Source organism: Eublepharis macularius, chromosome 4 (assembly GCF_028583425.1).
Source record: "Eublepharis macularius isolate TG4126 chromosome 4, MPM_Emac_v1.0, whole genome shotgun sequence".
Taxonomy (NCBI): domain Eukaryota; kingdom Metazoa; phylum Chordata; class Lepidosauria; order Squamata; family Eublepharidae; genus Eublepharis; species Eublepharis macularius.
The window spans coordinates 69,940,051-69,958,015 of record NC_072793.1 but is presented as its reverse complement, the minus strand read 5'-3'; the positions used below and the strand labels follow the sequence as shown (position 1 = coordinate 69,958,015).

General features: G+C 46.0%; 1 protein-coding gene across 1 annotated transcript in view; it reads left to right on the top strand.

Moving 5' to 3' along the window:
• Positions 1-17,965, top strand: part of PDLIM4 (PDZ and LIM domain 4) — a 90,254-nt gene that overhangs the window by 34,169 nt on the left and 38,120 nt on the right. The window contains exon 3 of the mRNA XM_054977250.1: positions 8,727-8,811. Within this exon, the coding sequence (XP_054833225.1) occupies positions 8,727-8,811 (85 nt within the window). The remainder of the gene's footprint in view (positions 1-8,726; positions 8,812-17,965) is intronic.

The window sequence follows — 17,965 nt, the reverse complement described above, 5'->3', positions numbered from 1 at the left end:
GTGTCCTGGAATAAGATACTGTGCCCTGTTTGAGTTAGGCTATGTTCAGCCACTGCTGATTTTTCAGGTTGTCCAAGTCTGCAGTGTCTTTCATGTTCTTTTATTCTTGTCTGGATGCTACGCTTTGTGGTCCCGATGTAAACTTGTCCACAGCTGCAGGGTATACGGTATACTCCTGCAGAGGTGAGGGGGTCTCTACTGTCTTTTGCTGATCGTAGCATCTGTTGTATTTTTCGGGTGGGTCTGAATACTGCTTGAAGGTTATGCTTTTTCATAAGCTTTCCCATCTGATCAGTAATTCCTTTGATATATGGCAAAAACACTTTTCCTGTAGGAGACTGTTTTTCCTTGGTTGTTTGATTCATCCTGGGTTTGATTGCTCTTCGGATTTCATTTCTGAAACCTAGTGTATGGTTCCACAAACCTAGTGTATGGTTCCGGTTTGTGGATGATACATTTATCATTTGGAGCCATGGGGAGGAAGAATTGATGGGGTTTTTGAATCATCTCAACAACATCCACCTGAACATACAATTCACAATGGAGAAAGAAATCGAGGGAAAACTCCCATTCCTGGATACCCTGGTCATCCGCAAAGCAAACTTTCAGTTAGGTCACAAGGTCTACAGGAAACCAACTCACACTGATCGGTACTTACACAAAAACTCCAATCACCACCCCCGACAGAAAAGAGGCATAATGAAAACATTAGTGGATCGTGCAAGACGGATATGTGAGCCGCACTTTCTCAATGAGGAAATTAATCATCTAAACCACGCACTTCAGGCAAATGGCTACTCCAGAAATGAAATCCGAAGAGCAATCAAACCCAGGATGCAAAAGAACCTCCTCAGGATACAGTGAAGCCTCCCGCCATTAGCATTCCACACCCTGGGAAACCCTTACAGGATGACTCAGCTCAACCCCACCCCTCCTGAGTAGATACAAATGACCTACATCTTTTCCACACTGTGACACTGAGAGATCTCTGTCTTTTGGTGCTACACCTCTGAAGATGCCAGCCACAGCTGCTGGCGAAACGTCAGGAACTACAATGCCAAGACCACGGCAATACAGCCCGGAAAACCCACAACAACCAAAGAAATGCTTACTTCGACAGGCAGCAGCAAGTGAAATTCACCATACAATTGGAACACGTAAAATTCAATGATTATCCTGTGAAGTCTTTATTCAGCTTTACCTACCAAATGTCACAAAGTGAGCTTCCAAATATTCATTGTCACTTCCTTATGATTAAGATGGAAAAGGCAACTCCCTATGCTCACAGCATGGCCTTGTGCATATACAGTGGTGACTGACAAGGGGTTGTGCATTGCCACATCAGTGCCGTGGAGCAGGCCCAGTAATGTGCAAAGATGGGTTGAGAGGCCAAAACAGCCCTGGAAAGGGCCACACCCCCTTCCGCTGCCATGCCCCCTCACCTCAGGGAATCCCCCATAGCCAGCTGAAGAGAAAGGAGGTGTTGCCATGCCCCACCTTGTTGGCTGTACCACACAAAGGTTGACAGGGCAAACTCAAGTGGTGCTGCTGTGGCTATTGTTTTCCTCACAGGCTGAAGCCATGCTCATGCTGCTCCTCACAATCCAAACTGGATGCCACCCTGTCTGTGCTTCTCTTCACAGAGCAAAGCTGATGCATCTGTGCTCTTTTTTGCCAGCTACATCAAGCCTAGGCTGGAACAGCATACCTGTGGTCATTCTTGTGGGCTGTGCCTGAACCAGCAGGGCAAAGTCAGGTCCCGCTGTGCTTGTGCTTCTTGTCACAGAGGGAAGCTGGGTACCACCATATTTGTTCTCTTCCTTGCTGGCTGCACCAAGCTTAGGCTGGCAAAGATCAAAGCTGAGTGAGGCCATGCTCTTCCCACTGGCCTCACCATGGTGGGCCAGCAGGGCAAAAACAGCCACTTTCATGCTTTTCCTTGCTAGTCCTTAGGAGTAGATGGGCCCAGGGCAATGATCCTCTGGGAAGTCCAGTCTTCCCTTGATAACCTGCTCCAACTCCCCCCTCCAATTTCTGTTCAGTCATGCTCACTAGGTTCATCATAAACTAGGGAATCAAATACTAAAAATTACATTAGCACAAGCTGAATTATTTTTACCTGTATTTTGTAGCTGACATTAAAGAAAAGCAAGTTCTAGAAGAGTAAAACAGCATCATTGACAGGAAGTAATGATTTCTGCACACCCACAAATTTTAGTGAGCTTTTAACATAGCTAAAAGGATTTTAATTGACTTTAGTTAATAAGTTAAACAAATGTAAAAGTGAGACATGAAATTTGCTGTGCGTTGAAATAGAAAGCTAATTTAGGTTTTTGTAGATAGGCTTTTTCTTTTTTTTTTTCTTTAACATATGTTGAAAACATGCAGTATAAATAAAGTTAACTCAGTTTATATACATTCTAAAGGTGGGGGCAGATGTTGCCTTTAAGGCATAGTCCAGTTTGGAGGTTACCATGGAAACCAGGAAGTTACCAAGAAAACATAATGCAGGCACTCTGTATCTGGGAAGCAAGCTGACCACTTTGGAGGTCTTCAAGATGAGATAACCAAGCATCTGTATGGGGATGCTTTAAGCAGCAAGTATCCTGCATTCAGGTGTGTAGAATTCTGCAAATTATAGTTGAATAGACACAGAAGCCTTATATTTGAGGGTATAAGGCTGTAGATGTGTCCATATTTTCTACAGTCTGTTGAAATGGGCAAAAAGAATTTGATACCATTGATACGCAGTCATCAACAGACCTAGTATAGGTCTGCCCCATGGTCCAATACAATTAAGCTGAAGTAACACATTTCTTTGGTGATTCAGACATGGCTAGATGGAAAGATTTTCATAGTTGTTCTCCAGGGGCTGTCTCTTGTTTTCTTATACACAGTTGTAAATCAGGAATAATTTTACCAAGAGCTTTACAGTCAAATTGAGATCAGGATTTGGCTCACTACAGCTTATTCCAAACAGTTTTATGGATTGGGCCAGTTCCTTACCTCACTGAATCAGGTCAGTTCCCAATGTGTTCAAGTAAAAGAAAAAATGCTGATAGCGAAGAATTCTGTCAGGTTTAAGCCACATAATTTAAACTTTTCTTTATAAACTCCAAACCTAAATTCCAACAACATTTTTCCTGATTTTAAGCACCTAAATAAATTAAAGTTATTGTTGATCACAATAGAATTAATTTTAATTACCTTTGGGCAAGACTACATCCTTGTTAGAGTTGTGGCTTGTGGGTAACTAACAATAGTGGCATTCTTCCTACCACCATGGAAAGATTTATTAGTTTGTATCATTTGTCTTTCCGAACATAATTCTTTCTTTGCTAGTAGGCATAGTCAGGGGTGGTCTTATTAAGAAGTATACTTACCAGTGGGTTGCAATAGCTATCAGAGTTTGAGTCTTGCCTGCTGCACCAGCAAATGTTAAACTAATCATGTGCAGAAAATATATGCATGCTGCCACTATCAAATGATGCAGAGAAGTTAGCCGTGTTAGTCTGTGGTAGTAAAGGTGCTACTAGACTCTTTTTGATTTTACTATCAAATGAGTAAGTTATTTCCACTCATCCCCAGCCTATTTAGATATTTTCTCCTCCCAAAAGTAAACCACTAAAAAGGAGGCATTCAGTGATTTTATATTCTGTTTTTAAATATAAACATAAATGCTTAGGCCTCAGCGTCCCACAAATGGCTTAAAGCCAACCTAAGCCCTTGCTGCAGGTTGTTCAAAAATACACTATTGCCTCTTGTAGAAAGGTGTACACCCTTGGTAGAGGTCTGCAAACTTGGCCCAAATTTGCAGATGGGGCAAATAAATCCCCAACCTCCCATCATAGCCCTGAATAGGGCTCTGTTGGCCTTTCGCCTAGCCTGTTCTAAAGCGTTGTGGTCCAATGCATCCCGTCACACCTGGCGCAGAAGCATTGCAGACCAAAAAATCAGGACACTGGGCCAATGCTTGCTATTCTCCAGCAAATCATCCTGCACCTGCCAAGACAGGACCATGCCCTTCATCAAACCCAGGTCATTACCTCCCAAATGAACAACCAGGATGTGTGAGCCAAGGTCATTACCACGTGGTAAATGACCAATGTGAGGCAGAGGTCCGCACCTCCCATCAAACCCTCAGGCCACTACTTGCCTGGGTGGTGCAAGCCTGCGTGAGCCTGTAAGGAAAGGGCCATGCCTTGTGAGCCAAGGTCATTACCACACGGTGAATGACCAGGACATGAGGCGGAGGACCGCACCTCCCCTCAAACTATGAGGCCACTACTTGCCTGGGTGCTGCAAGCCTGTGTGAGCCTGTAAGAAAAGAGCCATGCCCTTTGAGCAAAGGTCATAACCACGCAGTGAATGAATGTGAGGTGGAGGACCGCACCTAAATGACCAGGAGGCGAGGCAGAGAACTACATCTCCCCTCCAGCCACCAGACCACTTGGGCACTGAGATGAGGGTGTGCCATGCATGTCAGAATGGTCACATCCTATTGCTGGACCTCCATGTACCGGCCAAGGGGACCCCTAGGCATAGCTCCTGACCACCCTGGGGCCCAATAGCCTCCTAAGCCCCACTGCCTTTGTCTCATTTGCAAACACGTCACCTGTAAGATTTGTGTCATGAGCCATAAAGGCTCCTCATGACCCATTCTTAAGGGATTAGGCCATAACAAGGCAGAACAGCCCAAAAAAAGGTGTCGTATCAAAGCTGGGAGGCACACTAAACCAAAGTTGCCATGCCTCCTCTCCACCTAAACAGGTGTACAGCAGTATTAAAAGCCCATTGAAAGTGGGTAAAATGGCAAACTAGATTGCCCTGTATACCTCTGCTTTCCTGGGGGGGAGGAATCCTGAGGAATCCGGGCAAGGGATCCTCTGGCCTCAAGGGCAAGCTAACTAGGGCCACCATCAAAAGACCTTCAAGCAGGCATCGGAGAAGGCCTAAAGCACACCAACTAGCAACAGGCCTCCCTCCATAAAGTGACTCCATTAAAGGAGTTGAGAAACCCCCATACTTGGAGGTCCTCCCACATGCCTGCTGTAATCCTAAGACTGAGATATGGAAACTGTGGGATAATCATGGCCTTGTTAAGGTCGTGGGTGAGTGTTACATGCCCCCTCAAAAAAAGGGCTGAAGCAGCCAAAAGTCACACCTGAGACAGAGCACCTGGTTGGCAGAGCCCTGCCCCTGTAAGGATGGCACTTGAATGACAACCCAAAAGCAAAGAGTCCACAGGCAGGAGCCAGAGGAGGCAAAATGCCAACTCAGTATCGCCTTTCTGTGCCAACTGCACACCGCTGATAACCTGATGGCCCAGTCGAAGCATGTGTCCGCACAGGCATCATTTACTGGGCTTCTCTGGGTGGGAAGGGTGATGAACTACAGCAGGCTGTCTGGTACCTGACCAAAAAGTGGGGGAGACCAGCCAGAAAGGAGGGAGCTTCCATCCATAGGAACATTCTTCCCCAAAACAAGGCCTTGGCACATTTGGGAGATGCTCCATGCTGCTGAGGTAACCTTCAGTAGTATAGGGCTGGGTCAACATACCAGACTACTGCTGGGCTTCTCCCAGATGGACCAGCACCCACACTTAGCCACCTAGGGCAGGATATGGTGGAGTGAAGCCATCCCTGAGGGACCTGGATAGGCATGACATGGCCAGTCAGTGCTTCAATGAAGGGTGTGTGCTGATAGGAACTTGAGTGGACAGCACCTGAGCTACCCCACCATATAAGCCCATTCACATTACCAGTGCACACTAATCCTGGGATGTGCTAGCCAGGCCATGTTGAGCGGAAAGAGCCACAGGATAAGGAGGCAGGGACTGACCCACAAGGCCCCCAATGGCCAAGCATACCCCAGCCAGGGCCAAATGGACCTATCATCACTGACCATCAGATACCTGCCATAGATACTGCCTCACAGCCATGCACTCTATAATCTGGAATCTGCTTCCCTCACCACCAGCATGGCAGATGCTCCCATTACCTCCTTATCAGGTGGTTGCACTGCCACTGCTACCGGCCCAGACTCCAACAACCAGCCTCCTTCAGCCATATCCATGTTGTTTTCTACCATTTGCCAGACCTGTCGCTGCCAGGGGTGCTGAACAATCCTCCCAGGCCATATGGACCCAACTTTGTCAATCGGTTCACTGCCATGCAACCGGACTGGATTAAGGCAGGCTAGCTCAGATCAGCTACCATCCGTTAGTTGCACTAAACTGTCAGAAAGGACAGATAACATCTTAGACTTCTGTGCCCCGTGTGACAACTTTGCAGTTTTCTGCATTCTGCAATTTGTTCTGTTTCTTATAAATGAAATGTTATTCATCAAATCCCACACACTGACAATCAAACGGTTAACTTCTTGTCACCCTTCAGTGCCTCTTTTTCTTTGCGCAAAAACCCAGTACTTGCTAAAACAGATGCCATAACGCAATATGCCATTGGTGGCATGAATGAGAAAGCAATAATGTGTGCTACCAGCCCAGGTGTGAAGCAATCTGCCCCTCAGATGGCTGCAATCCACTCCTGTTGCTGTAAGTGCTCTCTCCAAGTAAAGTAAAACAATGGAGTGGGGGAGGCCTAGATAGGCTGGAGGCCTGTGGGGGCTGGGCCTAACCCTGCCTCAGCCCTCCTGACTGATAGACACTAATAGCCCAGTATTTCCTTCATCCCTTTGGTCTCTTCATCCTCCTCAAAGGATGAGTCTGCAGGTGGCTCCATAAGCCCCACCAAAATGACTGCTACTGCTAGTAAGCAGGAGGCAAATCAGGCCACACTCAAAATGGCCACTCTTGGAGTTGTGAATAATGTAGATGCCTTCATAACATGGCTGCACTGCCAGGAGGCTAAGGTCACTAGGTGCCACTCTCAAAATGGCTGCACCCAACTGAATAAACTGCCAAGCCCTCCTGCAAAATGGCCCCTGCTGCCTGAAGGCCTTAGGCCGAGTTATTACTGCTGGAAATCCTCCTTCCCAAGTAAGTGTAAATGGCAGGGGAAGGAAAAGCATAGACCGGGGGGAGGGGAGAGAAGCTACCAGCATCCACCCTGCTAGGCCAGTAGCAATAATGTATGAATTAATGCTGCTACTGGAAATACTCTCTCCCAACAAAGTAAAATGCTGGGTGGGGGGAGGGGAGAGGAGAGGAGAGGAGCCTAGGTAGGCCAGAGATCTGTAGGGGCTGTGTTTAAACCTGCTTCAATCCCTCCTGACTGGTAGACAACAGGTCTCAAATGTAAATAAGAAAAAAAAGTCTCTGCCAAACCTGTGAGCCTGGTGTGCTGGGCCCTGGCTCTCCTCTTGAAGTTTGAAAGTAGCAAGCAGGGGAATATCACAGCTTCTCCAAGGCAGCTACTGCTGCCTAGCCCTGAGGGCTTTCGGTAAAACCAACCTCAGAGGAGCTTGGCTGAGAGAGCTTGAGATGAGCTTTGCTCAGGCCAAGCACGAGGCACAACTGAAGGCAACAGGGCGGAGAAGCCAGCTAAGGCTACAGACTCCGCCCCCAATGCTGAGCCCTGGATGCCAGGGCGCTCCTTCCGCTTTCCTCCTTCTGAGGAGGCAAAGAGCAGCCACGGCCTGAGTAGCTGTTGCCATAGGCTGGGATGGCCGAATTGAGTTGCATTGTTCAATAAAATCCAAAATTAAAAACCACATTATATGAGAAATCATTCAAGATGTTTTAGACATGTAGATGTTGAAGGATTCCTATTACAATATTAATGTAGACTTTACTTTAGGCCCCCAAAGGATGAAGTATTTCAGAGTTTCTGTTAAAAATCCTATGTACTATTTCATAGGTTCTTACCCTATATTTATTCCTGTATGAATCCCAACAATTAAACTAAATTCCTCTTGGTGTTGGGAAGATCAGGATTCAGGAATCACATCCAATAAATGTTTCTTGTCAGCAACAGTGAGTTTTAACTATCAGGAACAAGGTTCATAACATTTTCCAAAATGTCATGTGCAAGACTGCTAAGGCTGAATGGAAAGTTCTGTGCTATGCAAAGAAAACTCTTGATTCTTCCCTAAATTCTTTCATTTACCAAAATGAGAAATATGGAATGTGAGCCAAGCCATGATGCCTAATCCTTAGAAGGCAATGAAAGTTCAGCCAACAGCAATGGAATCCTAAGCAGAACTATACCCGCCTAAACCCACTGAGGAGGGATTACACTGTCATTTACTTGGGTTTTGTGTACTCCACACAAAATGGGGTTCTAAAACTGAGATTTAGAATTCCAGTGTGTGTGAAGTAATCAGACTCCACTGAGGCACCTACTTTATATGAATTGGAACTTAATCAGACCAGGAAATTTTGCATAAGGCTCCATACATAAAATAAGTAGGGAGAGTAAGTGAAGAGTAATGGGCTCATCCAAGCACAGAGACAGCGTGTTTGTGCATAACTGGAATTTAATGGCACCTGTTTGTGACATCTAAATGCAGCCCAGTCTCTTAACCATAGCAAGTAAGTAAATCCCTAGGTGCCAGTAATCCTACTTGAAGCGTATCAGAGCTGTTAAAAAGCACAGTAGTAATCATGGGATATTTCAAGCACTTTTCAAGAAAATTGTGCAGTTCAGTCTGTGTAGTATGAATATACTCTGCAGTACCATCTTTATCATATTCTGTATTGTATTTGCTGCACAGAAGTTTACAAGCTGTATTGTTATACAGTAAACTTGGATATTTTTTCTTTGCAGGGCTGAAAACAAAACTTGGTCTCCTAATATTTTAGAAGATGGAAAAGCACAAGCTTACAGAGTCAATGTAGAGCCAGAACCACAGGTATGGGGCTCTTCCTTTCTGTACCGTATTTGCTATTTTATAAGAAGAAGAAGGCAACTTTTTTGTTTAACAGAGCAAACTATTGATAAGTTGAGCGATATATATTGGATGCATGGTATGAAGGATAGAAAACAATTCTGCTATGTGTACAGAACTGTGGTGGCTAGAGTGCCAGGGTCAGGCCATTTCCCCCCAACATGCCCCCAGGTTTGGTTGTGGAGGCAAGCATTTGGGGGTGCTCGCCCATTTGCGTCAAGCCTCTGGAGATGGGGTACCTGTTAGGGCTATGCAATGAGAGATGTTATTAAAACATTCTGGATTTAGCTCTTCCTTCGAGGTGTATGTGCAAATTGCTTGCCAAATTTTGCAATGTGTCCACTCTGTGCTATTCCCACCACCAAAGTGCCTTGGCCTCAAAGTCCGCACAGCAAGGAGCTCTCAGACAGGGCCCATGCCACACCCCCTACTTACTGAGTTCATGGGCATCCTGACCAGGGGTTATGTAGGGTGGGGGCATGACTGGGTGCTGAGGAGGGGGCTTGGCTGCCACTGGGACATGACTGGATTGTTTGCAGCTTTAGTCAGCATCTTGTGCTCCTCCAAGCCCTTTCAGTGGGGCTGTGCATGGGGAGGGGGTGTTAACTTTTCCCATTGCATGGGCACCAATGGACTATGCTGTCCTTTTTCATGGCATAACTTTCTGCCCCTGTTTGGGGACATTACCCATCCTGGAGCAGCTTAGGAAGCTGACTAACTCCCGCCCCACCACCTGGCCCACCCACTCCCATGATGGCACAGGGATTTATACTTAAGGCCTGCTGGTGGCAGACCACGGGAGCACCCTGTTAGTGCAATACCCTGGCAGAGCAGCGCTAGGGAGCTCCACCAATGTAAATTAGGCTTACGGCAGCGTAGGTATAAGCTACTTTAGCATAGGGGCTAGTTGGCTCCCTGAGCATTCCCCCATTCCCTTACGACTGTTCTGTAAATAAGCAATTAATGTTTTTTCTAACCCCCCAGTTTCCATCGTAGCATTAACAACATTTTTTAATTTCTAGGAGTCTTTCTTTTTTAGGTTCACAGTCTCAACGTTGCTTGAATTTGCTTAATTATATCCCAGGTATGGCTGGAATAGGGAGATGATCAGTCATTCTTTTAATCTGGCATGATATCACAGAATTGGTCAGTGTTAGAAGGCCACCAGTTTTAGAAGCGACGAAAAGCAAACAGAAAGAGGGAAGTCTATTATCTGGCACTCCCTGTGAACTATCAGTTGTGATTTTTTTCCCTTTAATTATAGGCATATATAGAGATTTGTGGAAGGTTATTATTACCCTGACATTAACAATGTGATTCATGCCAAGGGCCGAATTGCATGTTATATACAGTTCTGTCATTACTTTTTTAGAGGACTGTTTTTTCAGATTACAGCCATGAAGTAAGAATACAGTTTTATATATATATGGAACAAAAACTATGCTTGTCCAGAAGGATTTAGAAGTCAGAACCCTTTACTTCATATATTCTTTACAAGCAGTTATTTGATTTTTGAAGGTCTTAATTACTTACTTCCTCAAAAAAAAGTTGTGTTTTTAGTTTACTATTGCAGAGATATTACAAAGACCAAGCTATAATTTGCTATAATGCAAAGCTATAAACAAGGCAGTCTGCTGCATCCGCCATGGATATAAGAAAGCCACTTAACTCTCCACACACACCCCTCCGCAAATCTGGCCTCCATTACAGGTCTGAATGTTCTAAAGTACTATACATGAACAATTATTATTAGTTTCACGATCTGTATTATAAGCTTAATATAAAGGTATGATCACAGTGGAGCCTCCTCTGGAACACAAAGAATGCCTCTGCCACTGAAGAAAGGGCTGCATTAGTGCTCTTGTGTTTTCTCTCTTACAGAATGCTAGTCAAAATACATCCATATGGTGTTGATAAAAGAATGGGGATGTTTGCTTTCTTGACCGCTTGCCTATTGTCAGATTTGACAGCTTGCTGGCACAGCAAAGATTGGAAACTCATGTTTCAGGCTGTGAGATCAGACTCTGTTCTTGTTAATTGACAGTAGTTGCAGATTCTTGGTCATTAGGGGGGAAATGAAAAAAAGGACTGCTTCAGAATGAGTACTGGCAGCTTTGTGGAAATTCATAGGGCAGAAATTGTAGCAGGGAAACAAGGGGTTTAGCAATACACTGCAGAGCTTCTTAGAACGAGGTCACTGGTTCATTTCCTAACGATCAAAGGTTTCTGAGAGTTCAGTCTTGGGTTTCTCTGACAAAATGTTCTTGTCCTTAAACCAGCCGTTGGTGCCTGACATTTAGCAATCTGATGCCCTTGACTGCATTTTCATCAGGAAAGTCTAGAAACTGGAGAGTGGAGCTTAGACCTATTTATGTGAGGTCTCATTCAGTCTGGGCAGAATAAGCAGCTACCTTTAATTGGGCCAACCATATCACTATATAAAGCTGGACTGAGACATTTTTCCTTTCCCCTTTTTGAAGTTCTCTATGTCAGTAATGATAGGATTAGTGTCATTTTGCTAATCTAACATTATTTAGGCAAATTTATTAACTGTAGGGGAGTATTCTCTTAATGGGATAACAATGAAACTTTGTTTAAACTTGAATATGAATTTTCAAGGCATGTAGCTCTAGTATATACAAAGAAATATAATGTTTAATTTTGGGATAATACATTATGGAATGTTTTCAATCATGATGTTCTTAAAGAAAAGGTTAACAAAGCAGTTATAAATGAGCTGGGACGTTTATGAAATAAATGGCAGGTTGGGAGACGCCACAAAACCATTTTAGAAGCAAATTCCTGTTTCACTCATGAAAATGAGTGAGCCTAATTATCCCTGCATTTCATATGAAAACAAGCACTTAGAATGCTACAAAAGAGGGTTTACTTTAACATCTCCTTCACTTTGCTTTGCTAACTGTAATTGGTTACATGTGTAGTGAACATATTTTTAAAAGCAAAGCTTTAAAATCCAAAAACTTTAAAAGCATTTATTGTAAGACTTAAAGATTGCTTTGCATGAAATTAGGTGGTCAGTTGAAATTGCTCTGCACATTTGGTTTCTCTCAACCATGATGAGCCAGTTGGTGTGCTAAGTGGCACACAAGATTATGTTTCTTGTGTGTCACTGAAAAGATTTCCTAAATATAGATGAGACTGATTGTGTGTTAAAAGTGGGTTCTTTATGATTCTGTACACAGTAAACTTAATATGTACAAGGAATCACTGAATACATTAATTTAAAATGATCAGCATGTGTCTATATGGTTATATGAATGGATGCTTATTCAGATTTGCTTGCTCAATTAACACAATGAAGAACTACAAACTTTCTACTGAGGAAAAGAAATAAAACAGTCTTTTTGCCCCCCCAGTCGGAATGAAGAGGCAGACACAAGTGTTGGGAATTAAAGGGCTGCTTTATTAAATTATAACAACATATTTGTCAGCACGGCAAAGGCCTAACTAGCGGCGCAGGTCGGGCCCTGGGGTCACTCCAGGACCTCCGCCCTGACCTGTATGGGCGACCCCCCGACAGCCCCAGGTGCGAGCCATCCATGGTATGGCTGGGGCCCGGCCAGCCTGGTTAAGTGGTTCACCCTCTTAAAGCTCCCCCACCCGGCCGTACAGCTGCAAGAGGGGATTGGCTTGTCCAGGGGTTCCCCACCACAGTGTCTGACCTCGCAACTGGGCCCTACAGCAGCCAGCTGCTCCTGACAGACCCCAGTCCCCACCAATGGGTATATGCCAAGGGTGGTCACCGGCCCACTCATATTTCCCAATTCCTACCTGCCACCGCTAAGGCCAAGCCTCTGCTTAGGCCATAGCACCCCACAGGAGGCATAAAGCCACCCGAACCCTTGCCTTGCCTCCTCCAAATAGTTGTTTCACCATCCTCTCAGGAGAGGTAAGCAAACGTGGCCATGATTTGCAGATGGAAACCCCTTGCTAAACAAACAACCCTGTCCAAGCTCACTGCACACAGACGGCGAGTCTTGAACTAATGCTACCCAGGGCCTGAGCTTCATGCACACACCAGGCGGGGAAGCCTTGGGCCCCAGCACAACAGAACTTGCCCATCAAACCAGCAGGGTAGCATGTGCACCCAGGCATGCCTGCCATGGGCCCAAAACAAAACAATCCAAGCTTCTTGCCATACCCAGCAGGGAAGCCTTGGCACACAAACCGAGGTCCGCCACTGCGAGACACCCCAGGGCCAGGACCTGCAACAGAAACACAGTCAAATAATCAACAATTTACCAAGAAACACAGTCAAACAATCAACAATTTATCAACACCAAAATCACCTGCGTTCGTCGAAACACCAACCTGGAAAAGAAGAACGAACAAGAAAACACAACCGCCACCCGCCGTACTAGACAAGGGGTGCGCAGACCTGCATACCACCTCATTGTGGCGACGGCCTCTTGCCTTCATGCTGCTGAGAAGAGCCGGAGACATCTGGGCCCCACCTCTTACCCTGACCAGATTGCTTACACACCGTAAATGCATGGGGACTGGAACAAATTGGGCATGCATGTCTAAACTTGCATAGCTCCCTAGAGCAAAACCCCTGGGAAGCAAAGTCCCATTATAACATCTGAGCCAATGCGGCCTGATCCCCGGGCGATCACACGGTCACTGGTGTAGAAGACCGGTGAACCAGGTGACCACTATCATAGAGATCTCCTGCATTGGGCCTAGCCAGGGACATGTGCTCCAGCCACAGCTGCTGGTGGACCTGATCCCACAGGAGGGAGGGATTAAGAGCAGCGTGCATGCAGAACTCTTCATTGTATTGCAGCCAAGCTGCACTGATAAAGTCCGAATACCCCCAGTATATGATGTCCATATACTGAAAAAGGGAGGGGGCCACCCTCCATGGCTGGGCATGGGCTATGACACCTGCATATATGAGAAAGCCTGGCAACCAGTTTGCCCAGGTCCTATCCACCTTGTGGCACTTCAGCCGCTCCTTGTCGCACTTCTCAAGATCCTCCTTGTATTTCTTTTCTAATTTTCTAAAGAGCAGGGAGAAGACATCCACATACTCCCCCCTTAGAATCTTGTCCCTGGTTCCAGGTGTCAAATGGTCCCCTAGAGGCATGGCAGTATCTCCATATGGCAAAGCCCTAAAAGGTACAGACCCGTAGGGTGACCACAGGGAACTGTAGCACGAGCCGAAAGGGGCAACTGTACCCATATCCCCTTGTGACTGGGATGACATGGGCAGCCAGCAAGCCGCCCCAGGCAATGAACCCAGAAAGGTGGGCTGGCCCCACTGCAGCCAGCAGCTACTAGGCCCCACTGATGGTACTGTGCTTATGTGCAGCATGCCCAGGGGCGTGGGGACAGCGGCTTGGCCCCAGGACCCCCATGGCCACACACCCTCCGGTTGGTGCAAAGATGACTTACCCTCCAGTAAGTGCACCACAATAGGCACTTGCCCAACATCTGTTGACCCTCCAGCCTCATCCAAAGATGCACCTGCATATATCTGAGGAAAAACTCTTGTTCTGTCACCATCTGGTAGAGCCAGGAGGCCACAAGTGCCAGATGAACCCTCAAGGGTGGAAATGTGAGGCAACACATCATTAAAGAAAGCATTAGTAGAAGCCACCCTCACTGGCCTTTTGCATGCTGCAGCGGTGTTGGCATTGCCCTGCTCCAGGCCTGCTCCAATGCAGCAATCCTATCCAGAAGTTCCTGCCAACTGGGGCCAGCGTCCTTATCATCAGAAGATGAAATGGTGACCGGAGGACACCGTGTGGCTGGCCTCTTGGCCAGTTGTTTGCCCTTGGAAGGGCCAGAGCCCTTCTTGGGAGGCATAGTAGCTCCTGTTGCAAACAGCCCCAAACAAAAGCCCTGCTGCTCGTAACCACTAAACCCAGTTGGCAGGCCCAATATCAAGGGCAGTGATAACACCCCGTCAGGAATTGTGCCCAGGCAACTCAAAATGGCTGCCAGTAATTAGCCCTAAAATGGCCCCAAATGCAAGCATCCAAAGTGGCACCAAGTAGGTAATTAGAAATCTCCCTCTCACTACCCAAAATGGCCGCCGACACCTCAGGCACTCAAAATGGCCACCAGTCATAATGGCACCTGGCCTTGCTCAGGATGGCAAGCCCACAGGCCTACAGCAGCCCACAAAAGCCACCCACCAGCTAACCCCTTGGATATAAGGTTGAGAGGCATCCCCACAGGCCAGTCACACCACCCCAAACACCCCTAAAATAGGGGGAGGGAAGACAGGGGAAAGGGGGCAAGGCTCAATATCCGAGGCCGAGTGGCACTCCCTTTAGCCAAAAGGGGGGAAAGCAGTGCAAAGCAACCGTGGCCTAAGCCACCTGACACCACAGGCACCCCCTGGCAGCCGCGGTAAAACTGCCAGGAGTCCCCAGGAGCTGCGCTTAGAGCCGCACAACGAAGAGAAGCACTCTGCACCACTGTGCAGCAATCGCCTCCCTTGCTACTCACCCTAGCCACTTCCAATGAAGCACAAGGAGTCCCCAGGAGCGGCGCTTAATGCCGCATGGTACAGAGGAGCGATCTGCGCCACTGCCACTTGCCCTTGCCGATCTCAAAGGAGCGGCATGGGGGAAAGCCACGTGTGCCGCACCTCAGCCCTTCCTTGCCACCAGATGCCAGGAGGAATGCTCCCCAACACAGACTCGCCTGACGGAGCTGCTTTGTCACCCCAGCCAGGCCCCATTTTGCCACACACACTCCTCATGCCAGGGAAGCAAATAAAACGTTCTGCTTTTCCCAAGCATGAGGCGCACTGAAACGCCAAGGGGTGAAGCAACGTAAAACGCTTGTCCGAGCTCCACCCCTCATGCAGGTCCCCGTATGCAGGGGAAAGCGCCACTGCTTCCTCCTCCTCCTTCCAGAGGGGCAAAACCACAGCCCCCAGCTGCAGCGGCTGTTGCTGCCAGCCGGGAGTGCCATATTTGAGAGAAAGAAAGAACTGCAATCTTTTGTACAATATGTTATTGTAAGAATATGAAATCAATAGAAAATATCCTACATGTTACCTGTATCACATAATGCCACTTAAAACATTCTCTGTGTGGTATCTTTTTCATGTACCTCCATGACACGAAGGGTTCTTTCTCATCATGTGTAACACTGTTATAGAATGTATTGTCGAAGGCTTTCACGGCCGGAGAACGATGGTTGTTATGGGTTTTCCGGGCTGTATTGCCGTGGTCTTGGCATTGTAGTTCCTGACGTTTCGCCAGCAGCTGTGGCTGGCATCTTCAGAGGTGTAGCACCAAAAGACACTGAGAGATCTCCGTCTTTTGGTGCTACATCTCTGAAGATGCCAGCCACAGCTGCTGGCGAAACATCAGGAACTAAAATGCCAAGACCACGGCAATACAGCCCAGAAAACCCACAACAACCACTGTTATAGAATATTTTTGATATTCAGTGATAATTGTGTGGCACCTCTTAATGCAGTCTTGATGAGATCTGGTAGTTCATGACAAGCTTTCACAGATATACATTATTATGGTGATGCATAGAAGATATCATACAGTATCCAGTTCAAACCTCATCTGTGTGATAAACAATGCATAGGTCAGTACTAAGAATGCCTGTCCCATGCTCATAGGGTTGCCTGTTTTAGGGAATGTAGGACCATTTGAAGATTCATTTCCAATCCATTGTGCAATTCTTCAGAAGTTTATGTTATCTTGATGTTTCTGGCCAGGTACTGCAGTGGTCTTTGTTGCAAATGTAGAACACAAATATGTTATTGAAAACAAGAGACACGGGGGAAGTAATGAGAGACAACTTAAAATTACATTCAAATCAAAAGTGGCGTCTTTCACACAGGATTTTGTGGTTTCCCTGTTGCTGGTGCAGCTGCAGATGAAGTACAGCAGCAATGGGGCTTTTCCCTGCCCCAGTCTCCCTGAAGTGGTCACCACACTCCCCTGCGTAAACAGGGATTTTACAATTTTAAAAAATTCAGCATTTTCTTATATTGATACACCATTGTAACAACTGGTGTTACATATTCTCTGAATCCCCACCTTTCATTTTTAAAGAAGTAAATCTCTAGCCCTTCCCTTGAGAAGATATGCCTTTTTTCTTGTATCTCCACAAGAGAAGCCTTGCTTTTTAAAAAATGAAAGCTGAGGATTCAGAGAACATGCTACACCTATTGTTACAACAGTATATTGATATAATGATATTCTTGTGCTGACTTAAAAAATAAAATAAAAAGCCATTTCAGGAAATGGCTGCCACAGCAACTGGATCAGGGGAAATGGCTGCCATGTAGGCCAGAAAATCCAAATTTAGAAAAATATCTATTTGGAATTATTTGGGTATATCTTGATATATTTGGCATATTTGGATACATTTGGATAAACTGGTATTTACATTACTGAATTCAGGAATATTTGGGAATCATATTTTAAAGGCTTCAGGATCTTGTCTCCCCACCTCCTTTGCAGGATTCCCAGGCAACAGGTGAGGGAGGCAGCTTTACTCTGTGTGTGTGTGTGTGTGTGTGTGTTGCTTGCTTGCTTGCTTGCTTGCTTGCTTGCTTGCCATATGCCATTGCAAGGTCTGGCTACTGCCTTGGTATTACTGGCTCACTAGGTTGGATGCTGGGATTCTCTGATTTGAAAATTGTTCTGGTGGGATTCTCTAATTTGACATTGGTTCTGGTGGATTTTGTTCATTCTGTTTGCATTGGGACACTTTTAGTCATTGTTTGCTGTTGTATGTTGGCTAAAGCTTCCTGTGTCTTGGAGAAAGCCTTGGATTTTTTTCTTCCATGGGAAACAATGGAGAGAGACTGGGGGCAACTTGTTCAGGGGCCTGTAGAATAGGACCTTTTGGTCCAATTCACTTCAAACTTGAGGAGGAGGTCTTTAGTGGATAGGAAGGACTAGGAACCCTGCAATTTCGGTGTAGTTTGCTTGAATAATAGTCTTCTTAGTCCCCCCAGAAATATTTCTTTATATAGGGAATAATTTGGAAGATTTCCCCCATAGCGGATAATGGAGCTAAATATATTTGGAGTTCTGCATACTATTACTGTACTTTTGGACCCAAATATAAGGAAAACTGACTATTTATAGTATTCCCAATACCTGGA